The following is a 12,849-nucleotide window of genomic DNA, read 5'->3' on the forward strand; positions in this document are numbered from 1 at the left end:
TCCCATGAATAAAAGATTACGTTTCAAAAATGTACACGGTTTAAAAGGACAATTTACATCAGAGCTGGAGAATGTGTGAATACAGGCAGTGCTCAGAGGGTTAATTGTTTGAGTTGGCGGGGGTGTGTGTTGGGGGGGCTGTATGGAATAAGTCCTTGTTGTTGCCATTGCAGAGGGTGGGTGGTGTGTTCCTACGAGCTCCAGTGGGTGGCATTAAGGCTGAGAGTGTGTAAAAGAGCTTCTCGGTGTTGGCACTGAAGGAAAAGAGCAGAGAGAGAGATAGAGAGAAAAAACAGCACAACGCATTGAAATTTTTAGTTTTGGAAACAGTGGTAGTCACTATGTTATGCTCTGGAATATAACGCACCCTTTAAAAAAGAGGAAAGGAAATGGAAAGTAGAAATATCATATAAACTGCAATAGAACAAGGTACAAAACGGTCACTTCAAAGACACCCTTTAGATAAAACAACCGTGTTAGTCGCTATGCAAATATGTTTCAGAGAAAAAAAATAACCGCACAGTTGAGTCAGGATTGTGTTTGAGAAAGTAAGAAGTTCACAATCTTGAGAGAGGCGAAGATTGAGGGGAAGGGGGGGGTGAAATAACCCACCTTGTTCAACAAGATATTAGTCAACAACCATTTTATATCATATAATAATTATACATTCAAATACAGCGGTTACCTTTCAATAAAATCGAAAAAATCCATTTTGTGTTGTGTGTGGGGGGGGGGGGACGAGGTTGGGGAGTGGGTGGGGGAAGTAAAGCAAATAGGCACCAGTCACTAAAAAGGCATCGTAGAAAAATCAATGGCCGCTTCTCACTGTCAGTTCTTTCTCAATTGTGCTAAGTAAAGGCCTCTGTAATCCAGGCGCTGTGAACTGGGAGGGGGGGGGGGTGGGGGGTAAAGGGAGGGAGGGCTGCAGGCCTTTTGTGGGGGGGGAAGGGGGGAGCGGGGAGGAGGGTTGGGGTTTTCTGGGGCGGGTGCGAGGGGCAGAGCTACCAGATTGCACAAGGTGCCAGATAGCAGCAGACAAAAAACCATCCCAACCGTGCGGGCAACTGATGCGATCTCTAGGCTTAGCCACCCATCCCTACTGATCCAGATCCCCTCTGGAATCACACAGCAAAGCACTGCACACCAACGGGGAGGGTGGTGGGGGTTTGGGGAGGGGGGGCAATCAAGGTTGCTGGAGAAAGGCACTGGGATTCCAAAGACTGGACCTCTTTATTTTTGTTCCAGTTCTTCTCGCCAATAGAAAAAAAGCCCCACAAAAGTACGCAGCCACTTCGCAAACGGTTAAATGTATGTCACAAAAGAAACGCCTTCCAGCAAATGAATTCTTTTAAGGAAACACAGAAGGAAAGAAATCCCCTTTAGGCTCTGGCAGCTTGTGCAGAATGGTTGGGTAACTGGTATCCTGACCGAGGACACATTTTTGATAGCAATGGTTGGGTGTGGGATGGATCCGGGGGGGGGGTAGATATTTAGGAGGAAATCTCCTGTTTCGCCCCTCAGTCAGTGGGAGAGGGCGGAGGGAGGGAGGTGGATACGGGGGCGGACCACGCAAAGATCCGTTGACCTCGGGCAGGATTCTCCGGTTTCGGGGCGAGGGTGGCCGGAGAGATGGACCGTTTGACGTCTTTACTCGTTCTTTACTTCAACAATTTCAGCTGGTTCGGAATCGCCGTTACTACAAGACTTCCCTCGATGACTTTACACCGGGTTGCAGCTATCCTCAACGGCACAGAGATTGGTCTTTGGAGACCAATTGGCCAGTTTAACCATGACCATTGTGTGTTTTATAAAGGCAACTCATTGTGTCAGTGCCACCTCTGATTGCTACTTTCCCCTGTGGTTCTGTCGTCCACTCTTATCCCTCAGAATTTAATTCCAGCAGGTCACCATCCTCCTCACAACTCTGTTTAATCAGTTGCTACGACACCGATCAGGCACTAATTGCATTCTGAATGAGAATCTACAACCTAACACTTCAATCCCCCTCGTCTGTCCGTCATCTCTGAACACGGTAAAATTCAAAGTGGTTCGACAGAAAAGCACGTAAGAAAAATGGACTTTAACTAGTCCAACTTGAGAAAAGTTTTAGCTTGTACCTTTTTGGTATCATCTATGTGAGCAGATGCCCATCTAGTGGCCCCTAAGGCTTCAACCTTGGTTAAACAGAGGGCAGATTGTGGTATTTTTATTAAGTTGCTGATGAATATATTAATTGTATCATAATTACCCATAAAGATCTTATAACAAGGTGGTCACTTCCCTGGGATTATACCTGCAGGCTGCTTTTGATAAATACAGATTTCCAGCATCTGTCACTCATTCTTCTGTTGCAAGAAGTGATATAGGAATAGATTCTTCACGCCTGCAGTGTTAAAAGTATCCAGTATGATTAATGCCCACCGATGCTCCCTTATTTGGGACACATGTTACTTTTTTTGGTACATTAATAAAACCTGGGCAGTTTTAAAAACGCGATCATTGACAACGTAATAAATATCTTTCTGGATGGGTTCTGGGAATTGGGGGCTGTTAGTGAAATGCCACTACCATTGTCTGCTGCCTTGTAGCCCTCTGTCAGTGGGGTGGATCTGATCTTTTGCGTAATGGTGTTAAGATACATGATAAAGAATCAACAGCACGATGGCACAGTGGTTCGTACTGCGTCAGGGACTAGGGTTAGATTCCTGGCTTGGATCAGCGTGTGGAGTTCTCCCCCTGTCTGTGTGGGTTCCCTCCGGGTGCACCGGATTCCTCCCACACTCCAAAGGTGTGCGGGTTGGGTGGATTGGCCAGGCTGAATTGCCCCTTAGCATCCCAAGCTCAGGGGGTCAGGGGGATTAGAGGGGTAGATGTGTGGGGCTGGGCCTTGGTGGGAAACTCTCTCTTTCAGGCTTGATGGGCTTATGAGCCCCCTTCTGCAGTGTGGGGACTCTACGAACAGCCCACATATCACCCTGGATCTTTACTCCTGCTGGCCACACATACCAGTTCTCTTCAGGTGAAATGTTCACTTAGATCTGAGTCCTATCACATCTGATCACTTCCCTGTGCAGTCCCTGGTGAGCGAGTGGGTGTAGTATAACATTCTGTCAACTTAAGCGTGCCAGCGGATAACTCTGCATCGACCTGTCACTGATACCTGCAGCCCTCTGATCTGCAATGCTCAGTGTTGTACCAGCTACGTGCTTATCCACTGAACCGTTGAGGGCAGCGATATGTGGAAGGAACTTTCCCTTTTCATTCCACCCAGTGCTTGAGTTACATCGGAAACAAGCTCGTCTGTGTTACCCTGTCAACAGGTCAGTGGCAGAGGTAGGGAGGGGACACTGAATGAAGGCGTATTTTTAAAAAAAATTCTCGTTACGTTCAACAGAAATTGATCATCCCTTTGCTCTTAACTTTTTTTTTGGCGAGGAACTCCAACAGGAAGGAACAAAATGAATTGGACCTTCAGGGGAAAGTCGTCTCAATTAGGCGGGAAGTGCGGATGACAGAGATGGCAACATTTGCTGGAATCGGATTTTGACTAAGTGAGCGGGGAAAGGGTAGAATCCCAGATCTTGCTGATTGCAAAGTTAAGCATTATCCTGGTTTCTCACCATCTATAACTGGCTGTCGTTCTTCTATCTTTCTCAATGCCAACTCTCTGAATTCTTACGCTTTACACTGCTGAAGCTGTGTCCCTTTTGTCAAGGAAACCAGGGCCATGAATGTAGGACGGTCACAAATAAATCCAATAAAGAAACTAAGCAACTTATCTCGACCCAGAGCATGGCTGGAATGCGGAATTTGCAATCACACGGAGTCGTTGAGGAAAATAGTACAGATGCCCTTAAGGGGAGAGGCTTGAGGGAGAAAGGATTAGAAGGTAATGTAGATAAGGTTAGATGAAGTAAGGTGAGCGGGTGGCTCATGTGGAGCATAAACACCAGCATGGACCAGTTGGGCCGAATGGCCTGTAAAACCTGATGTAAATCTCAAACTTTTCAGGGGTAAGTAGAGATGTTGTCCTGTGCGGTGGTTATGCCACAGTTAGTTGAGCCCGGAAGAGAGGGTTTCTAATGAAGGAAGGAAGGAGAGAGGAGGGAGTCCCTCCCAGTTCACAGTACTGGCAGTGCGATTAGTAGAATGAGGTTAAAGTCAGTAAGAGACAGCGTGACCGTAAAGGCTGGAGAGGCGGTCACATGACAGTACAGCACTTACACCGCTTTTTCTTGTCGGTACCTGCGACTGGTTCTGTTCCGGTGTCTGTCCCTTCATTCTCTTCCGCCGACAGCGTCTCTGAGGCCTCAGTCATGGACTTGCCAGCCACCAGCTCGGCTGCGTTGCCGTCTACCGTCGAGATGTCCGTCACCGTCTTCTCCCGCAGCGATTTCTCGTCGTCTTCGTCGATCAGCACCAGTTCCGCTTGGATGGCCCCCTCGTAGCCCAGCAGTTTGTTTGTCTCCTCCTCGTCCTCCACATTCTGGTAACCCATGAAGATCATTGTCACTGGGTGCTCGGCGCTGGCCTTGGGAGCCTCTCCAGTGGGAATATGCTGGATCGTTTTCCCCGCGTGACCCGGGTGATGAGCTTTCGGGACCACTTCCAGCTTGGCTTCCTTGTGGATCGTGTCTTTCTTATTTCCGCTGTCTCCGGCGCTCCGCGTGTTGTCGGGGGACGCACTACTCTCTGACACAGTCAGCGATTCTGACAAACATTTGTTGCCGCTCACATTTATCCTCCCCAATCTGTGTATCAACTGGTCCACTTCCGACGTGCTCAAGTGGTGAACTCCGTTCTCCACCACTGCACCTGCGGAACATACCTCATACACAACCTTGCTGCCATCGTCATATACCTTAACCCCTCGCTGGTGAACTCCCTCGGGGCTCAAGGGAGTGGTAGAGAGGATCTTGGTCTCCCCTGTTAGTTTGTCCTTCTGTACGTTGATTTCCATGGCGTACATTGCTGGAAGAGCAAAAACATGTACATTAGAAGCTTTTTCCCAGGGTGGAAGAGTCAATTACTAGGGGGCATAGTTTTAAGGCAAGGGGTAAGGTTCAAAGGCGACGTACGAGACAAGTATTTTACACAGAGGGTGGTGGGTGCCTGAAACTCGCTGCCGGGGGAGGTGGTGGAAGCGGATAGTGAGTTTTAAGGGTTGTCTTGACAAATGTGTAGTCGTCCATTTTGGCAGAACCAACGGGATGAACGAGTACACTATCAAGGGCAGAAGTCTGAGTAGTGTTGAGGAGCAGAAGGATCTTGGGGTCCGGGTCCACAGGACTCTTAAATCGGCCTCGCAGGTGGAGGAGGTGGTCAAGAAGGCGTATGGTGTACTGGCCTTCATTAATCGAGGGATTGAGTTTAGGAGTCGGGAGGTAATGCTGGAACTTTATAAGACCCTTGTCAGGCCTCATTTGGAGTATTGTGCGCAGTTCTGGTCGCCTCACTATAGGAAGGATGTAGAAGCTATTGAAAGGGTGCAGAGGAGATTTACAAGGATGTTGCCTGGACTGGGAGGCATGCCTTATGAAGTTAGGTTGAGGGAGCTGGGACTCTTTTCCCTGGAGAGACGAAGGTTGAGAGGCGACCTGATAGAAGTTTATAAAATGTTGAGAGGAATAGATAGGGTGGACTCTCAGAGGCTATTTCCCCGGTTTGAAATGGTCGCTACGAGAGGACACAGATTTAAGGTGCGGGGAGGGAGGTTCAGAAGTGATGTTAGGGGTAAGTTTTTCACTCAGAGGGTGGTGAGTGAATGGAATCGGCTGCCGTCAGTGGTGGTGGAGGCGAACTCGCTGGGGTCTTTTAAAAGACTTCTGGATGAGTATATGGGGTTTAATGAGATTGAGGGTTATAGATAGGTCTGTAGGTTGATGGGTGATGATGTGATCGGCGCAACTTGTGGGCCGAAGGGCCTGTTTGTGCTGTAGTGTTCTATGTTCTATAAATACATGAATAGGTTGGGAATAGATATATGGTCCCCAAAAGGGTTTTAGTTCTCTTGGGCGGCATGGTCGGTGCAGGCTTGGAGGGGCCGAAGGGCCTGTTGCTGTGCTGTAATTTTCTATGTTCCTTGTTCTAAAGGAGCTGATCTTACTACAACCAACCAATCAAGGCCCAAAGACATGCTGGAGAGGTCCACAGGCCGAAATGCCTAATTCTCCCTCACTTTACCCGAGCAGGCGCCGGAGTGTGGCGGCTCGGTGATCTTCACAGTAACTTCATTGCAGTGTTAATGTAAGCCTACTCGTGACTAATGAATAAACTTCAACTTTTTTTAAAATCTAGCTCAAACAAAGACAGAAAACGCCGGAAAATCTCAGCAGGTCCGGCAGCATCCGTGGGGAGAGGATAGAGCCAAAGTTTCGAGTCATCTGATGACGGGAGTCATTCAGACTCGAAACGTTGGCTCTCTTTTCCATAGGTGCTGTGGAGATGCCAGCGTTGGACTGGGGTAAACACAGTAAGAAGTCTCACAACACCAGGTTAAAGTCCAACAGGTTTATTTGGTAGCAAACGCCACTAGCTTTCTGGGCTCTGCGTCTTCGTTAGGCGAAACAAAGACAGAAAATGCTGGAAAATCTCGGCAGGTCTGTGGGTCAAGGCCTTTATATGACCTGTTTGTGATCAGAACTCCCCACTCACCTAACGAAGGGGTAGTAAGCGCTCTGAGATGGAGATGGTGCTGCGCTGCCTCCCTGAACAGCGTCCTTCCATCTGGTGTAGGTACACCCCCAGCGCTGTTAGGATTTTGACCCACAGACCTGCCGAGATTTTCCAGCATTTTCTGTCTTTGTTTCAGATTTCCAGCATCCACAGTATTTGGCTTTGAGACAAGGATCTATCTGAAACCTTCTCACCAATCGAGGGCTAGAGTTTTCACTCTGGGCACAAATTCCGGGCCCAAGTTTCAAGTCATTCGTCACAAGGGCAACGAGTGATGGGCGGCAAATGCTGGCTTTGTCAGTGGTGCACACGTCCCATGAAAGAATAACAAGAAACGAGCCAAATCTTCATTCTGTGCCCTACCACCTGTGACACTTTACCCTACCTTGGCACGGGGAACAATATTCTGTCAGTGTGTGTATGGCTGGGCATTTAAATTCTCGTAAGGAGTGTATAAAATTTGAATATATCTGTTACGTTGCTGGGTCAAAATCCTAACAGCGCTGGGGGTGTACCTACACCAGATGGAAGGATGCTGTTCAGGAAGGCAGCTCAGCGCCATCTCCATGCATTGGCCGTGCTAAATTCTCCCTCAGTGTACCCGAACAGGCGCCGCAGTGTGGCAACCAGGTGATTTTCACAGTAACTTCACTGCAGTGTTAATGGAAGCCTCCTCGTGACACTAATAAATAAACTTTAAAAACCTTCTCAGAGGAAATTAGGGATGGGCAATAAATGCTGTCTTAGCCAGTGACTCCCACATTCCGTGGACGGATGGAAAATAATAATAATTGAACAGCATTGAGGCAGTGGCTCAGGAGGGAGCACCCTCACCTCTAAGGCACGATGACGGTGGGTTCAAATCCTTCTGCCCTCTGAGGTGGCGTCTTCTCTCTAGCACCCTGCGCAATATTTATCCCACCACAAAAGAATAGCTATTCTCACACTGCTGTTTATGAGAGCTTCCTCCTTAATAACACTGACCCCACTGCCCAGGTTGCGTCGGTATCTCTGGGATGTCCTGAGATCGGAGAGGGTACAGAATCACTGAATCATAGATTGCCTACGGTACAAAAGGTGGCCATTCAGCCCATCGAGTCTGCACCAACCACAATCCCACGCAGGCACTAAGATAACTTTAATTGAATGCAGGTAAGCTGGTGATAAGCAGGTATTTAGAACTGTGATTAATTGGTATTAAATGGAAATGCATTGTGCAGGCTGGTATTAGACACAAACATCCTGCACCAGCTGACATATATATATATATGATATGACATTTGAGATATTGGGTGGAATTATAGAATCCCGACAACATTCCCATCTATCCCTGTAACCCCAAATACTTATCTTGCTAACCCCCCTGACACTAAGGGGCAATTTAGCATGGCCAAGGCATCTAACCCACACATCTCTGGGCTGTGGGAGGAAACCGGAGCGCCCGGAGGAAACCCACGCAGACACTGGGAGGATGTGCAAACTCCACACAGATGGTGACCCAAACTGAACCCTAGTCCCTGGCGCTGTGAGGCAGCAGTGCTAACCACTGTGCCGTACTTCCTAAAAAATGATGTTAATTCAGTCAGCAGACTGTGATTGTTAAGTTAAGGAATGAGGGTGTAAAGATAAGTAGTGAGAATGATTTTAAGATCAATGACCCACAAATAAAGGTTAAATAATTGATCACCGCAGTGTACAGGGAAAGCATGTTAAACGATAACTAATGGCATAATAAATGTTGCAATACAGCTAGACTTAAATCATATAAATCCCGGATATTACCTCTGAATCAGGCAGCATACAGAAATCAGTGTTTGTAAGGATCGACATTATGTTGAGTTGACAGCACAGAAACAGGCCTGACTGATCACTGTTGGTGTTCGTACTCCTCGTAAGGCTCCCATTCCATCCCTCTGCCCCCACCACACTCCCCCACCCCACTTCTCCACCCCATCCCACACCACAACCCCTCCCCACCCCCACCCTCCCCACCACCCCCACCACACCCCCACCACTCCCATCACTCCCACCACACTCCCCCACCCCACTCCCTCACCACAACCCCACCCCACTCCCTCACCATCCCCAATATCCCACCACCTCCACCATACTCCCCCAACCCCATCTCCACCACCCCCACCATACTCCCCCAACCCCATCTCCACCACCCCCACCACACTCCCCCACCACCCCCATCACTCCCACTACACTCCCCCACCCTACCCCCCCAAACCTCTCCCCACCCCCAACCCCACACCTACCATCCCATCACCCCCACCACACTCTCCCACCCTCATCCCCACCACCCCCACAGCCCTTGTTCGAATCTGGATTAAAATGAGCTTCACACAAAGGTTGATCAGTTGGGGCTGTTTAACAAGCAAGGCAATGGAGAAGTAGGCTTCGTAACAAGAAGCAGATTGAAGGTTAGGCTGAGCTAGTTAGAATACAAAAGGGACAAGGTTCAGGTGGGCAGGGATCTATCCAGTCTCTTACGTTGTTTATATCTGAACCACCCCAAACAGCTCTACCTTCTTTGTCATTGTACAGCGTTCATGCACTCGGAATCATAAAACCCCCACAGTTCATAAGAGACCATTCGGCCCATGGAGTCTGCACTGACTGTCTGAGTGTTTTACCCAGGCTTTTTCCCCCTGCCTGTAATCCAACACATGGTTAATCCACCTAACCTGTACGTCTTTGGACACTAAGGGGCTATTTAGCAGGACCAATCCACCTAACCTGCACATCTTTGGACAGTGGGAGGAAACTGGAGCAGCCCGAGGAAAGTCACGTAGACATGGGAAGAATGCACAAACTCCACACAGTTATCCGAGGCCGGGATTGTACTTGGGTCCCTGGTGTGTGAGGCAGCAATGTTAACCAGTGTGCCGCCCACTTGATTAGGACAAGTTGTGACTGAACGTGTGAGACCCCAGAATGAGAGTAAAGCCCATTCAGGGCATTTACCCAGCAGCAGAGAATTATTTTAAAATTGGATAATTAAAATTTCAGCGTGAGCCAATGAGTTTGTAGCTTTGAGACCCACTTGGTGGGGTTGGGATTATCCGACCCGGTCCAATTGCCGGGATCGTCCAGTCCCACCGGAAGCAAATGGACTTTTTGGCCTCTGGCGGGTCCCACGACGACAGGATCAACAAATTCTGCCTTGGACCACAGCATAGAAATCGAAGCTCTGACACACACAGTGCCGGACTGCCGGAGAGCTATACTGCTGGAGGGGGATGAGATGTCGAGCTACAGTGCAGAAGGAGACCATTCGGCCCATCGAGTCTGCACTGACAACAATCCCATCCAGGCCCCATCTCCATAACCCCACGTATTTGCCCCGCTAATCCCTTTAATTCACGCACTGCAGGACACTAAGGGGCAATTTAGCATGGCCAATCCACCTAAGCTGCACATCTTGTAGGAGGAACCAGAACACCCAGAAGAAACTCACACAGACATGGGGAGAATGTGCAAACTCCACACAGACAGTGACCCAAGCTGGGAATCGAACCTGGGTCCCTGGAGCTGTGAGGCAGCAGTGCCAAGCACATAAGCCACATAAGACCCATTGAAATGCCTGGGGCAGTTGTAAAGGTCCAATGGCACCGTTTCACATGTGACCAAGATATTATCCCTGATGCCCGAACATATATTTACCCCTCAATCAACATCCCAACCACATCTTATCCGTTCATCACCACATTGTTGGCTGTGGGATCTTGCTGTGTGCAAATTGGGTACAGTGTCTCTGACATTGCGTGAAGAACAACACTTGAAAAGCACTTCATTGGCTGTAAAGTGCTTTGAAACATCAGATGGTTGCGAAAGGTGCTATATAAATGCAGTCTTTTCTTGCCTGTTTAATACTGCAGTTCAGGGGATCCCAGTCTGGTCAGTGTGGAATTGATTTAGCATGGCCAATCCACCTAAGCCGCACATCTTGTGGGAGGAAACCAGAACACCCGGAGGAATCTGGGTCCCTGGATGGGTGGATGGGGGGGTGCAACCGTGGGAGAATAATACTGGTCACAGCAAAAGAGAGGCAAACAAAATTCACTCAACATTCCTGGTCGATAAACGGAGGGTGGGGTGTTGGGGTTGGGGGGGGGGGAGGGCGGAGGTTTGGGATAGGAATGATGCTGTAGCTGGCTCTCCCTGTCTCAGCCTTACCTCGGGATAACAATCAAATTGAAGAAAAGTTGGCAGGGTGGATAAGACAATTGCTGGTATCCTGGTCCATCAAGACATTACAAGCCACACAATCCATTCACTGCTGCTTGGACATTCAATCACAAGGCATAGCAGGAGGCCATTCAGCCCATCTCTCCAGGACTGGTTCTTTGAATGAGCTATCCTGTTGGTCCCATTCCCCCCTACTCTTTTACCCATAGCCCTCCAAATGTTTCCTCATTCAAATACCTATATAATTCCCTTCTGAAAGTCCTTATTGGATCTGATCCTAACCTCCTAGCCTCTGGCTCTTTTTACCAATTACCTTAAACCTTAGCTTACTGACTCTCTCTCCCAGCTGGGAACAATCTGTTTCTCTGTCAAAACTCTTCATAATGTTTGATACCTCGATTAAATCTCCTCTGCTTTAGCGTCAACAAATCCGGGATCACCTCTCCGAGTCGCGGAATTCCCTGCTACCATTCCAGTTACAGTAAGAAGTCTCACAACACCAGATTAAAGTCCAACAGGTTTATTTGGAATCACGAGCTTTCGGAGCGCCGCCCCTTCATCAGGCGATTCTTGATGGCACACCTGAGGAAGGGGCAGTGCTCCCAAAGCTCGTGACTCCAAACAAACCTGTTGGACTTTAACCTGGTGCTGTCAGACTACTTACTGTGCCCACCCCAGTCCAATGCCGGCATCCCCACACCATTCCTGTTGGTCACCTCCGCACCCTCCTGAATACCTGGCCACCCTTCCTTGAGCCTGTGCCCAGAATTGGGCACCGTGGGCGAGATTCCCTGGCCTCCCAGTGGCGTGGGAGGCTGGCGTGCTGTTCGCGTGTGCCGGGATTCCCTGCGAGGCTGGCAATGGGATTTCCCACTGATGTCACCCCAACCTGCGGGCGGGGGTGCGCTGCCGGCGAGACTGGAAAATCCCGCCGGCGTGAACGGCTGGAGAATTCCGAGCCACCTTACGACTGAGGCCTAGCACCCCCCCCCCCCCAAGGTTTTATACGAGGTTTTGCTTACCTTCCTTGCCCTTGCGTGCGGTTCTAAAAATCTAAATCTAAGAAGCCTGCGTGCTTTTTTCTTTGAAAACACCATTCTCAACTCGTCCAGCTGCAACGAACAATTTCCAGTCTCTCTCCCCCACCCCCTCCCACCGCTTTTAACATTCACACTGACACTCCCTGTCACTTACCGGGCACCTTCTCCCTGTCACCCTGCCCTTTCATTGCCTCTGTCCTTTGTGAGCGGAGAGTGGGGAGGCTGGGTAGCCGGAGAGAACCGTCATTCCACTGCATCTGCTGGGAGGTGGGTGGTGCGGGAGCGGCAGGAGGAGGGACAGAGGGGGGAAAGCAACGCGGCTGATGGCACTGTGAAACTCGCTGCTGATACAGCAGAGTTCCCGGGAAGGCTGTATTAAACCAGAACAATAAAGAGCAGCACCAGAACCCGACTGTTTTTTGCGCTGAACAGCTGGATCAGAGGGAACAATGCAATCTCATGACCGGCGCTGAACAGAGTAGCTGAGGCAGGAAATATCGCAGCTCGCCGGCAAGCCCCTGGAAATTTAATTCAATCGTGGTTTGGAGATTTTGAATAGGGCTCCCTGGCACTCCCACATCACAGATCATTGATTAGAGCAACACTGAGCGAGAAGGAGAGAGAGGGAGGGAGAGAGAGAGGGAGGGAGAGAGGGAGAGGGAGAGAGAAAGAGAGGGAGAGAGAGGTGGAGAGAGGGAGGGAGAGAGAGAGAGATGGAGAGAGAGAGAGGGAGAGAAGAAGAGGGAGAGAGAGATGGAGAGAGAGGGAGGGAGGGAGAGAGAGAGATGGAGAGAGGGAGAGGGAGAGAGAAAGAGAGGGAGAGAGAGAGGGAGAGAAGAAGAGGGAGAGAGAGATGGAGAGAGAGAGAGATGGAGAGAGAGCTGGAGAGAGGGAGATGGAGAGAGAGAGATGAAGAGAGAATTGGAGAGAGGGAGGGAGA

At 49.5% G+C, this 12,849-nt stretch overlaps 1 protein-coding gene across 1 annotated transcript in view; it reads right to left on the reverse strand.

The window, feature by feature from the left end:
- Positions 1-1,231: 1,231 nt before the first annotated feature.
- The window catches only part of palm2akap2 (PALM2 and AKAP2 fusion), a 216,272-nt gene continuing 204,654 nt past the window's right edge, over positions 1,232-12,849 (reverse strand). The window contains exon 8 of the mRNA XM_080188456.1: positions 1,232-4,971. Within this exon, the coding sequence (XP_080044582.1) occupies positions 4,202-4,971 (770 nt within the window). The 3' untranslated portion in view covers positions 1,232-4,201. The remainder of the gene's footprint in view (positions 4,972-12,849) is intronic.

This window comes from Carcharhinus amblyrhynchos, chromosome 5 (assembly GCF_965287045.1).
Source record: "Carcharhinus amblyrhynchos chromosome 5, sCarAmb.v2.hapA, whole genome shotgun sequence".
NCBI classification, from domain to species: Eukaryota; Metazoa; Chordata; class Chondrichthyes; order Carcharhiniformes; family Carcharhinidae; genus Carcharhinus; species Carcharhinus amblyrhynchos.